Source organism: Mytilus californianus, unplaced genomic scaffold, assembly GCF_021869535.1.
Source record: "Mytilus californianus isolate M0D057914Y unplaced genomic scaffold, xbMytCali1.0.p SCAF_3, whole genome shotgun sequence".
Taxonomy (NCBI): domain Eukaryota; kingdom Metazoa; phylum Mollusca; class Bivalvia; order Mytilida; family Mytilidae; genus Mytilus; species Mytilus californianus.
This window is the reverse complement of record NW_026262679.1, coordinates 74,368,965-74,382,645: the sequence shown is the minus strand read 5'-3', so window position 1 is coordinate 74,382,645 and position 13,681 is coordinate 74,368,965. Positions and strand designations below refer to the sequence as shown.

Genomic DNA, 13,681 nt, shown 5'->3' with positions numbered 1-13,681 from the left:
AATCCAAATGAGAAATTATAGCCCAATAGGGATGTAAAGTTTTTAGTTTTTGAATATAGCAAACAAACATTGAAGTGCATTTGTTTAAGTCAATAGTGGCAACTTTTGTTTGTCAACTTTTCCAGAAATTAATAAGTCTAGATGATTGGTCCTTAATTTCTCTAACATCTAGTTGAATGACATGAGTAATGAAGACAATAAAAAGTTACTGATTGTTTTTAAGTGATTGTATTTATTTTCATAATTAAAACTTTTTCAACTGCACAGGTTTGGCTGTACTCGGAGTAATATTCAAGGTATAAACAATGCCAAATATTGTTTTGTCTATTTGTTATGAGTTTTGGCTAGGACTAGTATATTAATCCCAGGTTTTGGGGAGTTTCAGGTAAATTTTACGGGGTACCGCCTTAAACATGGCAAATTCACGTTTAAAATTCGATACCTTTAAAATGTCACATATGTAGCTTTTATCTGAAATTTTTCTTTTTACTGAGCCCATTTCGATGTCACTTTTTAATTGCAAAACAATGTTTTCACAAGTCATTTTGCAGGTCAAATTTCAATTGAAATCTTTAATGTAGAGGTAGGTTAGGCCTCTAACATAATTTTAAAACAATTTCTGGTATAGGTCAGACACGAAGACGGAAATATCGGCATAAAATAAGAAAGCATATTTTCTCGAATCAAAATGAACATTTAAAATTCACACGGAAAAATACACTGATACCTTTATCTATTAAAAAAATAACGTGCGTGAAAGTTGCATTTTATCTGAGTCCTAGTAAAAAAGGTGAGAGACGAGCCCATGATTTTTTTTTAAAGTAAATGTGTTATTATTATATGATAAATTTTATTTAAACAAATCTAGTCGTGCACCGGTCCGTCGTCGTGCAAAACTATCTATAAACTGAGACTACTATAACACATGTATAAAACTTGTGTTATAGTAGTCTCAGCTATAAAGGAATCATGATCCCAAGGATATATTCTGGAGTCAGTACTTTTTAATAATTGCCTAAATGATTTTTTAACCATTGTAAAACATTAAAGTGAACTGTATAATAAAAAAAAAACAAAGGATATGGTGTATTCATCCATGACACAAAATCAGAACATGCACAGCAAAAAAAAACACACTCACAAAAAAAGGAAAGTAACAGTGCTTTTATTGCTGTTCTTCATTTCAAAGTCACACTGAGGCAACACGGAGCAAAAAAAAAAAAATATCACCTCACTGCAAGTTTTTAGCACCTATGCTGAAGGCAATACTTTGTCATTCTAGGACATAATGACTTTCCATTCTCTTTTCTTTTAAAAAGGTTATGGAACTTTCGGAAACAGAAAGTTACACTAATAAATTATCAAAGTTTTCCAACAACAAAATACTGAGAGTAAACCCTTATAATTTCAGCTTAAGCGCTTGCAATTAGCGCTTGCAATTGCATCTAAAACCGTTCAAAGACTTATTGTTTAATCATTATGTGCAATTTTTACTAGTATTCAATTTGTCCTGTAGCCTGGTATTTTTTTTTGTGAGCACAATACTAAGAAAATTGAAATACCCTGATATTTTATTATGATGATTATCAAAGTAAATATGGTCAAATATTTAATAAATAAGGTTTGGCATCATCATCAATTTGTAGACTCAAGGCTAGGCTTTAGACGTTTTCAAAATAACTAATGGTCTATTTACACTTAATAAAAAGATCTTATTCTTTTAGGAGATAAAACACTGTGGAAGTAATTAAGGTGAATATAACCTGTAATGGCTTGAATTTCTTCAGATCATATCTAGGTGCCCCCAACCTAATGAATGGAGGACAGCCTCGAGTTTGAACCAATTCAAAAGCTTAATAAGCTACTCGACTGGTAATAACATATGTAGATCTTGCTCCTGCAGGTTTTGAGCAATCAAGCTTGACATGTATGTTTTTATGTTTATATATGTGCAATACGATTTTAATTTCTTGGTTATGCTAAGTATTTTTTGTATCATTGCATATCTATTTGATTCATGTATGTTTTTGTATCGCTTTATAGTGCTTGCATATTGATATATATATATATATATATATTGTTTACTTTGTATGTCTCTGTTTGCGTGTACTGTGTATGCCTATTAAATATTGGTATGTTGATAAAATGCTATACAGAGTTTATTATGCATTGTGTTCCAATTGTAGTAACCACAATCCTGTCCTCTTCTCCTCGAATGTGACCTAACGAATTCGACTATCACCGGGTTTGTACTCACACGAGCAACACGACGGGGTGCCACATTATGATTAGGATCTTCTTACCTTTCCGGAGCACGTGATATCACCCCCAAGTTTTGTTTTAAAGGGATTCGCGTTACTCTTGATTTAGTTGTAAGTGTTGTCATTTGTGCTTTTTAATGTTGTGTTATTTATACCGGAAGCAATAACGTTTATCTTTTGTCAAGAAAAATGTGTCTCGATTTCATTTCACATTCGTTCAAGTTTCAGGATTAGAAAATTATACATGACCGATGGTTTAGAAATCGTGGATGTCTTTTGGTTAGATATACAAGCGCCTATTACCAATCCGCTATTGCGTGATGTCGTATCACTTGATATAACTTATCAACGTATGCAACTGTTTTAGGAGTAACACGACGGGTGTCACTGGCATAAGGAGCAGGGTCTTCTTACCCTGAATTCATCCGGTTCTGATTGGTGGGTACGTGTTGCTCAGCTTTTCTATGTTGTGTTTTGTATACTGTTATTTGTCTTTTGAACGCTTTTCTTTTTTTTGCCATGGTATTGTTAGATTGTTTTCGACTTATGAGTTTGAATATCCCTTTGGTATTTTCGGCTCTCTTTTAAGTGATGCATGTACCTACTTTAAATAACTCTTTTATGCTTATCTTATGTGTCCTCGAAACAATCCTATAAAAGTGCAACAAGGGAAGCATTCAACTATTATAAGTACACTTTAATTAAAACTAAAACTAAGGATTTAAAAAAGTTAAATCGAGCTTTTCGTTTGTTTTGTTTGAAATATTTCTATGAACTGTTGTAAAAACTCACCAAAGATGCAAGGCTTTACAAGAACACGTTAATACATGGATACTGCGCGTTTTCTTTGGAAATAAAAAATACACTGACCTTTCAAACACCACGTGATTGTTGTCTGCTAATCAAAATGAAACATCTATGTTATCATTTATAGGGGCTGATCCAGTGAGGGAGAAAGCCGCCCCCCGCTTATAGCAGAAATTTTATGATTTTTTTTTATTACAAGGTTCTAAATTGTTATTTACTACCGCCATTTTTTTAGTTCTGGTCGGCTTTTACAAACAAAATCCCGGATCTATGTACAACTGATTAATTGTATGAATCTATGCCGCGAAAGTTTAATATTCCCAAATCGGACATGACTGCGTTACGGACGGTCCCTCAGCAAGTGTTGCTGTAAGATTACTTTTCGGAATCACACGCTAAATAAGGTATATAGAGCATACAATAGCCTGCAACTTCACATACAAGGACCAGGCGTCCATTATATTTTGCGGTATGTATGAATACATATATTTACATCCGTTTGACTGCATGTGCGGAACATGCGGACTCCAGCCAAAACATACAATTGTTAATTGGAACTGAAATGACTGTCGTACAAGTAAGAGGTTTTGCGCCATGTAAAATCTGCTGTCCGGTTCAACATACCCCACACTGGGTATCCCGATCCGAAACCGCAAAGATCCGAATCCGCAAAGAGATCCGAAACTGCAAAGAGATCCGAAACCGCAAAGAGATCCGAATCCCGAGGAGCAATTAATGAAAAGTTTGTAACGGTGAGTAAGTAAAATCTTGATCCGATTGCCACGGAGGAATTATGCTCCGTGTGAATCGGATCCAGATTTAACCTACCCACAGTTACAAACTTTTCATTAATTGGTCCTCGGGGGTTCGGATGCCTCCGCAGATTTGGATCGGGATAACCGGTGTGATATTACCGTCAAGCTAATGAGCCTTATAGATAGTCTGCTTCATACAAACAAATCGACAAAAATAAAAGTGAAGACAATATACGTTTACTTAATACTTAAAACGTATGCTCGTAATGAACTTGTTCTTATGTTGTACTGTTACAACATCACTGTCCCAGGTTAGGGAAGGGTTTGGCGCCAGTAAACTAGTTCCAACACATCCTGTATGTGCCTGTAACAAGTCAGGAGCCTGTATTTCAGTGGTTGTCGTTTGTTGCTGTGTATTTGTTTTTCGTTTATTCAGTGTTTTGTACATAAATCAGGCCGTTAGTTTTCTCGTTTGAATTGTTTTACATTTGTCATTTCGGGGTCTTTTATAGCTGACTATGCGGTATGGGTTTTGCTCATTGTTGAAGGCCGTACGGTGACCTATAGTTGTTAACTTCTATGTCATTTGGTCTCTGGTGTAATGTTGTCTCATTTGCAGTCATACCACATTTTCTTATTTTTATATTTTCATTGAGTTTTGAGCTTTTGAACCCGTGTTAAAGGCCTTATGTGACCAATGCGCAGACTGGCATGATTCAAGTTATACATTTTGACAAGATTTTGACTTGGTATGTTTTTATTAATGCACACCATAATTAAACGAAACGGAGAATGCAAATAAGACACCCTTTGCGAGTAAAGGCGCGCTGTTTCTTTGCTTTGAATTTGTAAACTGCGTGTAAGAATATAGGGGCATGAATTTAAACACCACACTTTAGTCCAAATAATTATGACGTCTTGAAAGTCTTTTTTTTTGCTTTGATGCCTTACTGTGTCGCAGTAAGGCGCCAAAGCAAAAAAATGAAATAGCCTTTCAAGACGTCATAATTATTTGGACTAACCACATTCCTACTTTTCCAATTTAAGAGAAAGTCAAATACACAATATATAAAAATAACAAAAATACATTAAATGCATGGTAAGCTTTGTAACTAAAAGGGGTACGTTAATAACAAATTCCCAATCTTAGGTCGACTTTGAGGGACTGCCCTATTTTGTGGGTATTGAGAGAAAGAAGAATTAAGTAAAGTTAAAATCAAATTCATATCTGTAAACGACAACAAATAATGAAAGTATCACACAATTACTTATTAACTCGTCTCCCGATCGATAATTTTGTGGGTGTGTGCTCGTTTCAAGTGCGGGAGGTTGGGTTCGTTCTCCAGCTGGGTCAAACCAAATAATTGAAAATCTGTATTTTGTTGCCCCTCCGTTATGCACACGACATCGAGGAGTAAACAGTCCTTAAATATACTAGGGTGATGATTTTACTACGACAGATGCGCATTTGGTCTACACAAGACTCTCAGAGGTGTTCGAATCAAAACAGTTTGAAGACTAAATCAATTACGAAGTTAAAGGGCCTTGATAAGTGAAATGACCCCCCCCCCAAAAAAAAAAAATGTGTGCTAAATATGACTGAGGTCATCGTTGTCTGTGGTAAAAAAATCTGAGTGTTTAGAATGATTTTAACATTTTATGGCTGTAACTTTTAAAAAGTGTCCGCATTAATGATAATGCTATTTGATTATTTTTCGAAACACTAAGGATCTTATACCCCAGGAATATACTACCTTAGCTGTATTGGGCAAAACCTTTCGAAATTTGGGGTCGATGCTCTTTAAATTCGTACTTTATTTGGCCTTTAAAATATGTTTTGGTTCGAACGTCACTGATGAATCTTTTGTAGACCAAAAAAGGGTCTGGCGGACAAATTTGGAGCCCGGTATCTATGATGAGACATGGTTTGGTCATATGTTTAATTGTGGAGTAAAACATGCCCTGGGCTCCATCCTAATTTTATTATTGTTACAAACTTCGGCTCAAGATACGTGGACTTAATGCTCTTTATGAAATTTGGAGCCCGTGATTGAATCCAACTTAAGAATACTAGTAAGTCATAATATTGTTGGAACCCTAAAATACACACGTAAGGTTATGATACAGTACTGTGAATTTTAGTGAGGATAGAAAGACTCTAAAAATGACCCTGGTGTGAAACAAAATCCTACCTCTTTCCAATTACCTTTAAACTTCTCTGTAAATAGTGGAGTGGTTAAGTTTAATTGATGCATACGAACAAAGAATTATTAAAACACATGCGCGGATTATGCAATTTTCAATGTCACTCGATTAATGAGACCGCACCAGTATTCCGAAAGCACTAATTAATAAAATTCAACTTTAAACATTACAAAATATGCATAACATCTTGCATTGTTATATACCTATTGAGAGACCGGTAGATATCTTTTTAAAACGAGTAACTGGTTCGCCTTTCGATTTCTGAAACCTCAATTTCGTCATAATCATATAAACTGGCGACATCTCATGAAAATGGACGAACATTAGGTTGGAACCTTCTTAATTCTTCCTAGACGAAACCACATGAAAAGCTCGCTTACTTCCAGATGACCTGTATATATTGTGCAAGTAGCCGTTGCTGTAGTATTAGTTAATGTTTTTGTTGGAGTAGTAGTCTAATAGTTATTTTTAATAATGTTTTATAATCAATTATGTGATTTATGGCAGATACCATGCATCATTATTAAATGTATTCATTTCGCCAGATGTGAGCACCTTTCAAAACTATCCCTTACAGAAGTTACTGCGACAAAACTATAAATCAAAAAGAAAAAAAAAATAGCTACGAGTAGGTTACTACGGGCAAGTTGTTTAAAAATAATTCATATGACATCATTCTTAGCGCTTATTGTGTTGTGTGTATTTACAGAAAATATATGTTTAATCCCACTTCGATACTGCATTAAGAATAATGATTAAGTGTAGGTAATCAGAAATAGTAATGCAAAGAAGGATGGTCAACACAATGACCATAAGACAAATCAAAAGACAAAACAAAAGACGTAGATTTACACTGTAAATATGAAGCTCATCATGTATAATTTTGTAAAAGATGGTTAGGTAATCATATTTTTTGTAGACTCATTCAATAGACAAAAGATAATATGTGTGAACCATCCTTTTCCAGACAAAGTAATGCTTGTAGTTATCGAAGTCGCAAATCCTATCATTTTTATAAAAACTTTTGTGTGATTACGTTCTATATAAAGCATATGCACCAGATAACAGAATAAAAGAGATCAAAAAGACATTCAGCGTCTGGTTTGGACCCCATTAATGTTATATTTGTAAAGATGAAAAAGACGCAGAATAAAAACTTTTGAACTTAATTACGATTGAGCACATTTTAAATGAGGCTTTTGGGAGTAGAATCTTGTGAAAAGATGCTTCCAGTGTCGTTTTTAATAATTTTCACGTTATAAAAAGATATGCCTTAACCTCAGACATTTACAAAACTGTTTCGAACGTTCTTTTGTTACTGACACTTTACGAAATTCGAAAATAAAGCAAAATAAATACTGACAGACATGTAAAGTAACATCTTCATGGTAATACAAAACTTACAAAGTTTTAAATTGTAAGTTATACTTGAGCCAGGTGCACCCAAACTAACACTTGCAGTACAAAGCAAAACATACGGGGGAAATATCAAGAACGTGGAAAACGGTAAAGGAAATAGTAGAAATGTCAAAAATATATACATATTGATTTTGGTCTTTCGTAGTGTTTTCCGACGTGTTTGGACGCTGGCTTTTAAATTCAGTTAGATTTTGTTATCCACGGAATGCACAGATAAAAAAGGTATTCACATGGCCAAGTTTGCATAAATTATATGTTCAGGAAATAGTAGCAGGATTTACTTCAAATTTAAGACTTGAACTCAATGTCTGCCTGTTTAAGCTTATGTTGGGTCAACATAGGTTGTACAAATGTGATCTATTTGTGACAAGTGGACTGTAATTGTTTTTTTATGTGGTCCAAAGCGATCTATAATAGTCTTATTACATTTATTTGATCACGCAAATGTTAATTATGAACCCAAAATTAGAGCCTATTAATCAATTTTGTTTCAATGATACACGCACGACAGCGAATACAACTGCTTAAGTACGATTTTCTTACAACATGGCACATGACAACGATAAGATTTTGTCTTCAATGTCTTGGATTAATGTCTACCAGAGAGTTGTTGCAAAGGGAATGAACAAAATATGTCTTTGCTAGCAACAGGTAATGAAAAACTTATTCTGTATTTGCAAATTGAGTAACGGTCACCTAAGACTACATTAAAATGTGTGTTATATTCAGAACATATACATGTAACTGAGATTGATCTCTTCACGCATCAAGTTTTTTCTTTCCCTTTACATGCCAAGATGTTATATCATCTATGACCTAAAGGAGTGAATTTGCCGGGTTTCCTTGAAAACGCGAGGCTTAGTTAAAACAATATTTATTCAATTAAATCATCACATAACAATTTTTTACATTTTAAATAAATATCTAGGATCCAAAAACAAGCAAATTTGCTTTTACAAATTTGTCTCCTAGTACACAAATAATAATTGGTCAAAATATAAATATTGGCATGCGCTGCAATAACTATATAAATATAAAAAAAGGTGAAAAATATAATAGAAAAAAAGTATATATAAACGCGAGACTGAAACCAATGGTTTGTATAGTATACTACAATGTATATAAATCCTTGCTCAAACTGAAAGAGACATGAAGGTATATATTGTGCAGGTTACTCTCACATTAGCAAATAAACTCGAATGTTCGTTAATTTATTTTCAAAATGCAAACTTAAGAATTAACATAGCTATCATAGCCTTGTTACTCATGAATCAGCGTCCCCGAAGTAACAAACAACCATTTTTTTTATAAACTGTAAAATTCTATATAATTTCAGGTGACAAAATAATTTCCCATGCAATATGATGGTAGTTTGTGGACATTTGGACAATTCATGTTACGCAACTTGACCTCACAAAGCGCAAGCAGGCAAATATCGAGTACAAGTTACAAATTTGAAAGAGATCCTGATGCATTGCGCGAGTGTTTTACTATTTCCTGTACAGATAGTTTGTGCAAATTTTTCCTGTGAATACCTCTTTAGTTTGTGCATTTCGTGCAAAACTCAAAAACTGGGGGTGCTCTCAGGTGCTCCGGTGAAATAAAACAAAAAATTGAAAAAGCTGCGTATTTTAGATGTGGGTTTATCAGTTTAAACACCACTTATCATCCCATCTAAGAAATAATGTTCGGTCATTTCAGAGAGAAAACATACTTTACGTATACATTCGGCCAAAAATGTATTTTTCTTTGTTTTGTTTTCCAAAAGCTTACTGGTGGAGTTTTGTTGGTCTGAGATCAAAATCAAACAAATATTTTAGAAAATCTTCGGAAAATCAAGAAATAAAAAAACTGCATGTCAAAAATAAAAACATTCTTTAAAGATGTGTACTTTTTTTTTGGAAGAATTATTGATAAATAATGAATTTGATGTAAAAAAAATCATGTTAACATGTTTAGAGTATTGATTTTGTTTTTATTTTTGCTTGTTTTCATTCCTCATAGATATTGGTAGAAAAATATCGGAGTCGAATAGCTTCATCATCAGCGGGATCCCAACCCACAATCCTGATCAGAGTTGACTGGCTTCTGGTCACATCATTGCAGATGAACTACCTAGAAAAAACTCAGCGACATAGCCACCCGGAAAATCTTGAAGATGTTTCCTTCATATGTGTAAAAATATGACACGTGTGTTGCCGTGCTGTGGTTTGATAAACATAAATATCATTCTCTACCAAATTGGTTAATTCTGTCGAAAGCAAATTGTGGGTGAAATCCAGAAAAGCATTTCAACTTTCACCAAACTCGGTATTTTGTTTTACCTATTTGAGATGATAAGGTCAACACTTTATAAGAAACTTGACAAATTATAGGCAACTGTAAGTTTACCGATGTTTAAATATCACAAATCCATAAGAAGATACCAATCAAGGTGTAATAACAAAAACTGAGGAAGTCGTATGAACTCCAATACGAGCGAGACTGAGTGTGTCGACAGGGTAAGCGTCTCCTGCTATGCATGCATCAGCTGACATACGAATCGAAACTCTCTCAAAATTTTACAATAGGGAATACGACACAATCGGTATTTACAGATCAGACAACTACCGTGAAAACATGTCACTACTGAGTTCAGACACATACCCAAATCATATCAGTCAACCAATTCGTAATGATGACCGTAAAACTTACGTAGTGTCGATCTCAGTTGTTTTTCCACTCAACTGTATTGGAGCAGTTTTTGTGTCGTTCTAATTAACGTTTTCGTATGTTTATGCATTAACTTGAAATAATGGACAAATTAATTCTAAAACAAGTTGTTGGGATGATACGGGTTATTTTCTTCTCGTATAATTTATCATGGTAGGATACTTAACCCCTAACGGGACGAATTGTGCTTGATTTTCATATGATGAAGACATAATCTTTCGATCAGTTTAATTGAGGTCTGGAGCTGGTATGTCAGTAACTGCTAGTAGTCCTTTGTTAATTTATGTTGATCATTGTCATTGTGCTTAGTTTCTTCTGTTATCTTTTCTAACATCGAACTCGGACTTCTTTTAAACTGAGTTTTCCTGTGTAATTGGTTATTCCACATTGGCTAGAGATATAGGGGAGGGTTGAGATCGCATTTTTGTCCCTGTCCCAAGTAAACGGAAACCTCTAGCCTTTGTTAGTCTTGTGGTTTTTTTTATTTTGGTTCATTTATATGTTTTGGAGTTTAGTGTGGCGTCCATTTTGCTGAACTAGTATACATTATTATTTAGGGGCCAGCTGTAGCCCGCCTCCGGTAGAGGCATTTTCTCACTGCGTTGAAGATCCATTCGTGGCCTTGGACTGTTTTCTTGGATGGGTTGTTGTCCCTTCTACACATTCCCCGTTTCCTTTTCTTATCTTATTCTATCAAACTTCGAGCCATTACTACACCTACTCCTTTTCCACTTCTTAGATTTGTAAATAGTTAATACTTTTTTAATTCGTCGATTTCACAATCGAAACGAATGAAATAATAGATGAAAAAAAGCTATATTTATTTAGCTTCTAAATATCCTCGACTAAAGTATTGTGAACGCACTCTTTCTATTTTCTTATATTTTCATGAGATTCCAATATCAGCAATTTTCATCAACTGTTCTAGATAAACTGAATATAGATTTAAATGTTATAAAAGATACTTTATAGTATTTTTGACATTAGGGGATGATTTTCAACACGCATGCTAAAATTTCAGTGGCATATCTTCCATTGGGGCAGTGAGTAAATAATAATGATTCAAACGTGAAGCTCTGTGAAACAGACACGAAGATGCTTGATTGTTTTTATTTTGTTTGTTTGTTGGGTGTGTCTTTCACTATATATGATAGGTGATTTTCTATGGGAGCCAAATGTTCTTCTTTTCTCACGGACGTTTCTTTATTCATATTTCACTTCTCAAGAAGAAGGCCTTTAATTTCATGTTTTTCTATACAGAAAGTGTACTCTCATTGCAAAATAACTAAAAAAAAGTCTGTTAACAATGTTGATTGCATCTATTCTATTGAACGTAAAATAAACGATTTGAAGTGTTGGAGTATCGTAATCTTTAATTATTGTTAACACTTGCATATATATGGTGTATATATCACCCAGTTGATAGATCTTCCGGGGCTTTCGTTTCTTATCATGATCCAAATAAAAGATAGTCTCCGTCATCTTTCATCAGAAACGCTCAAAACCAAACATTTGGAAGCTGCAATGAACCTGATGAAACAATGGTTTGTAATGGAAAGGATGAAGTCGTCATTTTGAAAATTGCTGACATCATCATGACTTCATTGACCGTTTCAGAACATTTGTGTCACAGATGGCCGAGGACAAGTTCAAAATTGTTTATCCACACTGTAATTCTGTCTTCCTATCCTAATTTATAGCATGACCGAATGCAATTTATCATCAGATGTTTACTTGAGCTACGCGTTGGATGTCACTACTGGAATAGGAACTGCTGACTCCTCCAGCTCACCTCCCGATGTTAAGTGGAGTTCGTGTTGCTCAATCATTTTTTTGCTAGTATTTATTTGGCTGCTGTTTGTCATTTTTTCTTTGACTTGTGGTTATTATATGCACGCTATGTATTTTTTTTAGACAGGTACATTTATTTGTATATAGATAACCTCAAAATAGTGTAAAAATATGGTCACCTGGCCTCAACTTTGCCTGAGGGTATTGTACTCTTAGTATGCCACAAAATATGAATAGAAAGTTATTGATCCAAAAAATACTCATCAATGATACCAGGCTTATAATTTCGTGTAGACGAAACGCGCGTCTAGCGTACAAAATTTTAATCCTGCTATCTATAATGAGTTTATTTGTACGCCAGACGCGAGTTTCGTCCACAAAAGATTCATCAGTGACGCCCGATTAAAAAAATTAAAGGCCAAATAAAGTACGAAGTTTAAAAGCATTGAGGACCCAAAATTCCAAAAGATTTGCCAAATACAGCTAGATGGAATCAATTCGTGGGAGTAGAAAATCCTTAATATTTCGAAAAATGCAAAGTTTTGCAAACAGTAAATTTGTAACTATGACCATATCATTGTTAATTCATGTCTTTACTACTGGGCTGGTGATGCCCTCGGAGAGGAACCCTCCACCAGGATTGGCATCGACCCGGTGGTTGTAAATAATCTCATGAATGATACCAGGCTTTCAATTTTGTACGCCAGACACGCGTTTCGTCTACAGATAGACTCATCAGTGACGCTCGATCAAAAAAGTTAGAGGTCAACATTGAAGATCGGGAAAATCTTGAAATTACCCGGTATTTTTTTTTTTCTCTCTTCGAAACACAACTAAAGTGAAATGTGTGATATATGGGAGAGAAATTTATTACATTTATTACTCTTTCTGAAGCACATTATCTGGATAGTGTTTTTCTTTGCAAAAAAAAGTATAAAAAAGATACCGAATTCCAAGGCAAATTCAAAAAGGGGATGTCCATAAAAACTGACAAAATCAAACGCTATCAAGCAACGGAACATGTGAAAAACTCCTGCCAGATTCCCGACTTGGTACAGATATACTTACTTTCTTGGTATAACTTTGTGTTATACAATCTTCAAGTTTTCTTATGTTTTTCTTATGTTTTACTTCTATGTTTCTTTCTTTTGGTCATGATGTTTGTTTAGGAATAGATAACCTTAGCTGTATTTGGCAAGACCTTTGGGAATTTTTTATCCTCAATGTCACTGATGAGTCTTTTATCTTAATTAAGTATCATCTTAATTACGTGCTATAGTGTTCTTTTATTTGTTTTTGTCAATTATTTACTTTACTGTTTAGTCCATTTTTGGTAATAACCTCTTGGAGTGGCTCGGTACTTATACATCCCGCCATTGTGTTATTGTGTTTTTCTTTGTTGATATATTTCTTTGTGATATATTTGTTTGTTTTTATAGTGATTAAGATAATAACACAATGTTGACTGCTGTACCCCTATTTTTGACATTTTTACCTTTTATGTACCTTCACACATTGTTGTCCATATAATGGAATTTTATGCGACTGTCTTACAAGTGAGAGGTTTAGCTAGCTATAAAACCAGGTTTAATCCACCATTTTCTACATAAGGAAATGCCTGTACCAAGTCAGAAATATGACAGTTTTTTCCATTCGATTGATGTGTTTGAGCTTTTAATTTATGCCATTTGATAAGGGAATTTCCGTTTTGAAAATTCCTTGGAGTTCGGT

General features: G+C 34.3%; 1 protein-coding gene across 1 annotated transcript in view; it reads right to left on the bottom strand.

Annotated features, from left to right (window-relative positions):
- LOC127735079 (AP-5 complex subunit beta-1-like) overlaps positions 1 to 582 on the bottom strand; it is a 30,455-nt gene extending 29,873 nt beyond the window's left edge. Inside the window, exon 1 of the mRNA XM_052245173.1 lies at positions 443 to 582. Within this exon, the coding sequence (XP_052101133.1) occupies positions 443 to 544 (102 nt within the window). The 5' untranslated portion in view covers positions 545 to 582. The remainder of the gene's footprint in view (positions 1 to 442) is intronic.
- Positions 583 to 13,681: the final 13,099 nt, after the last annotated feature.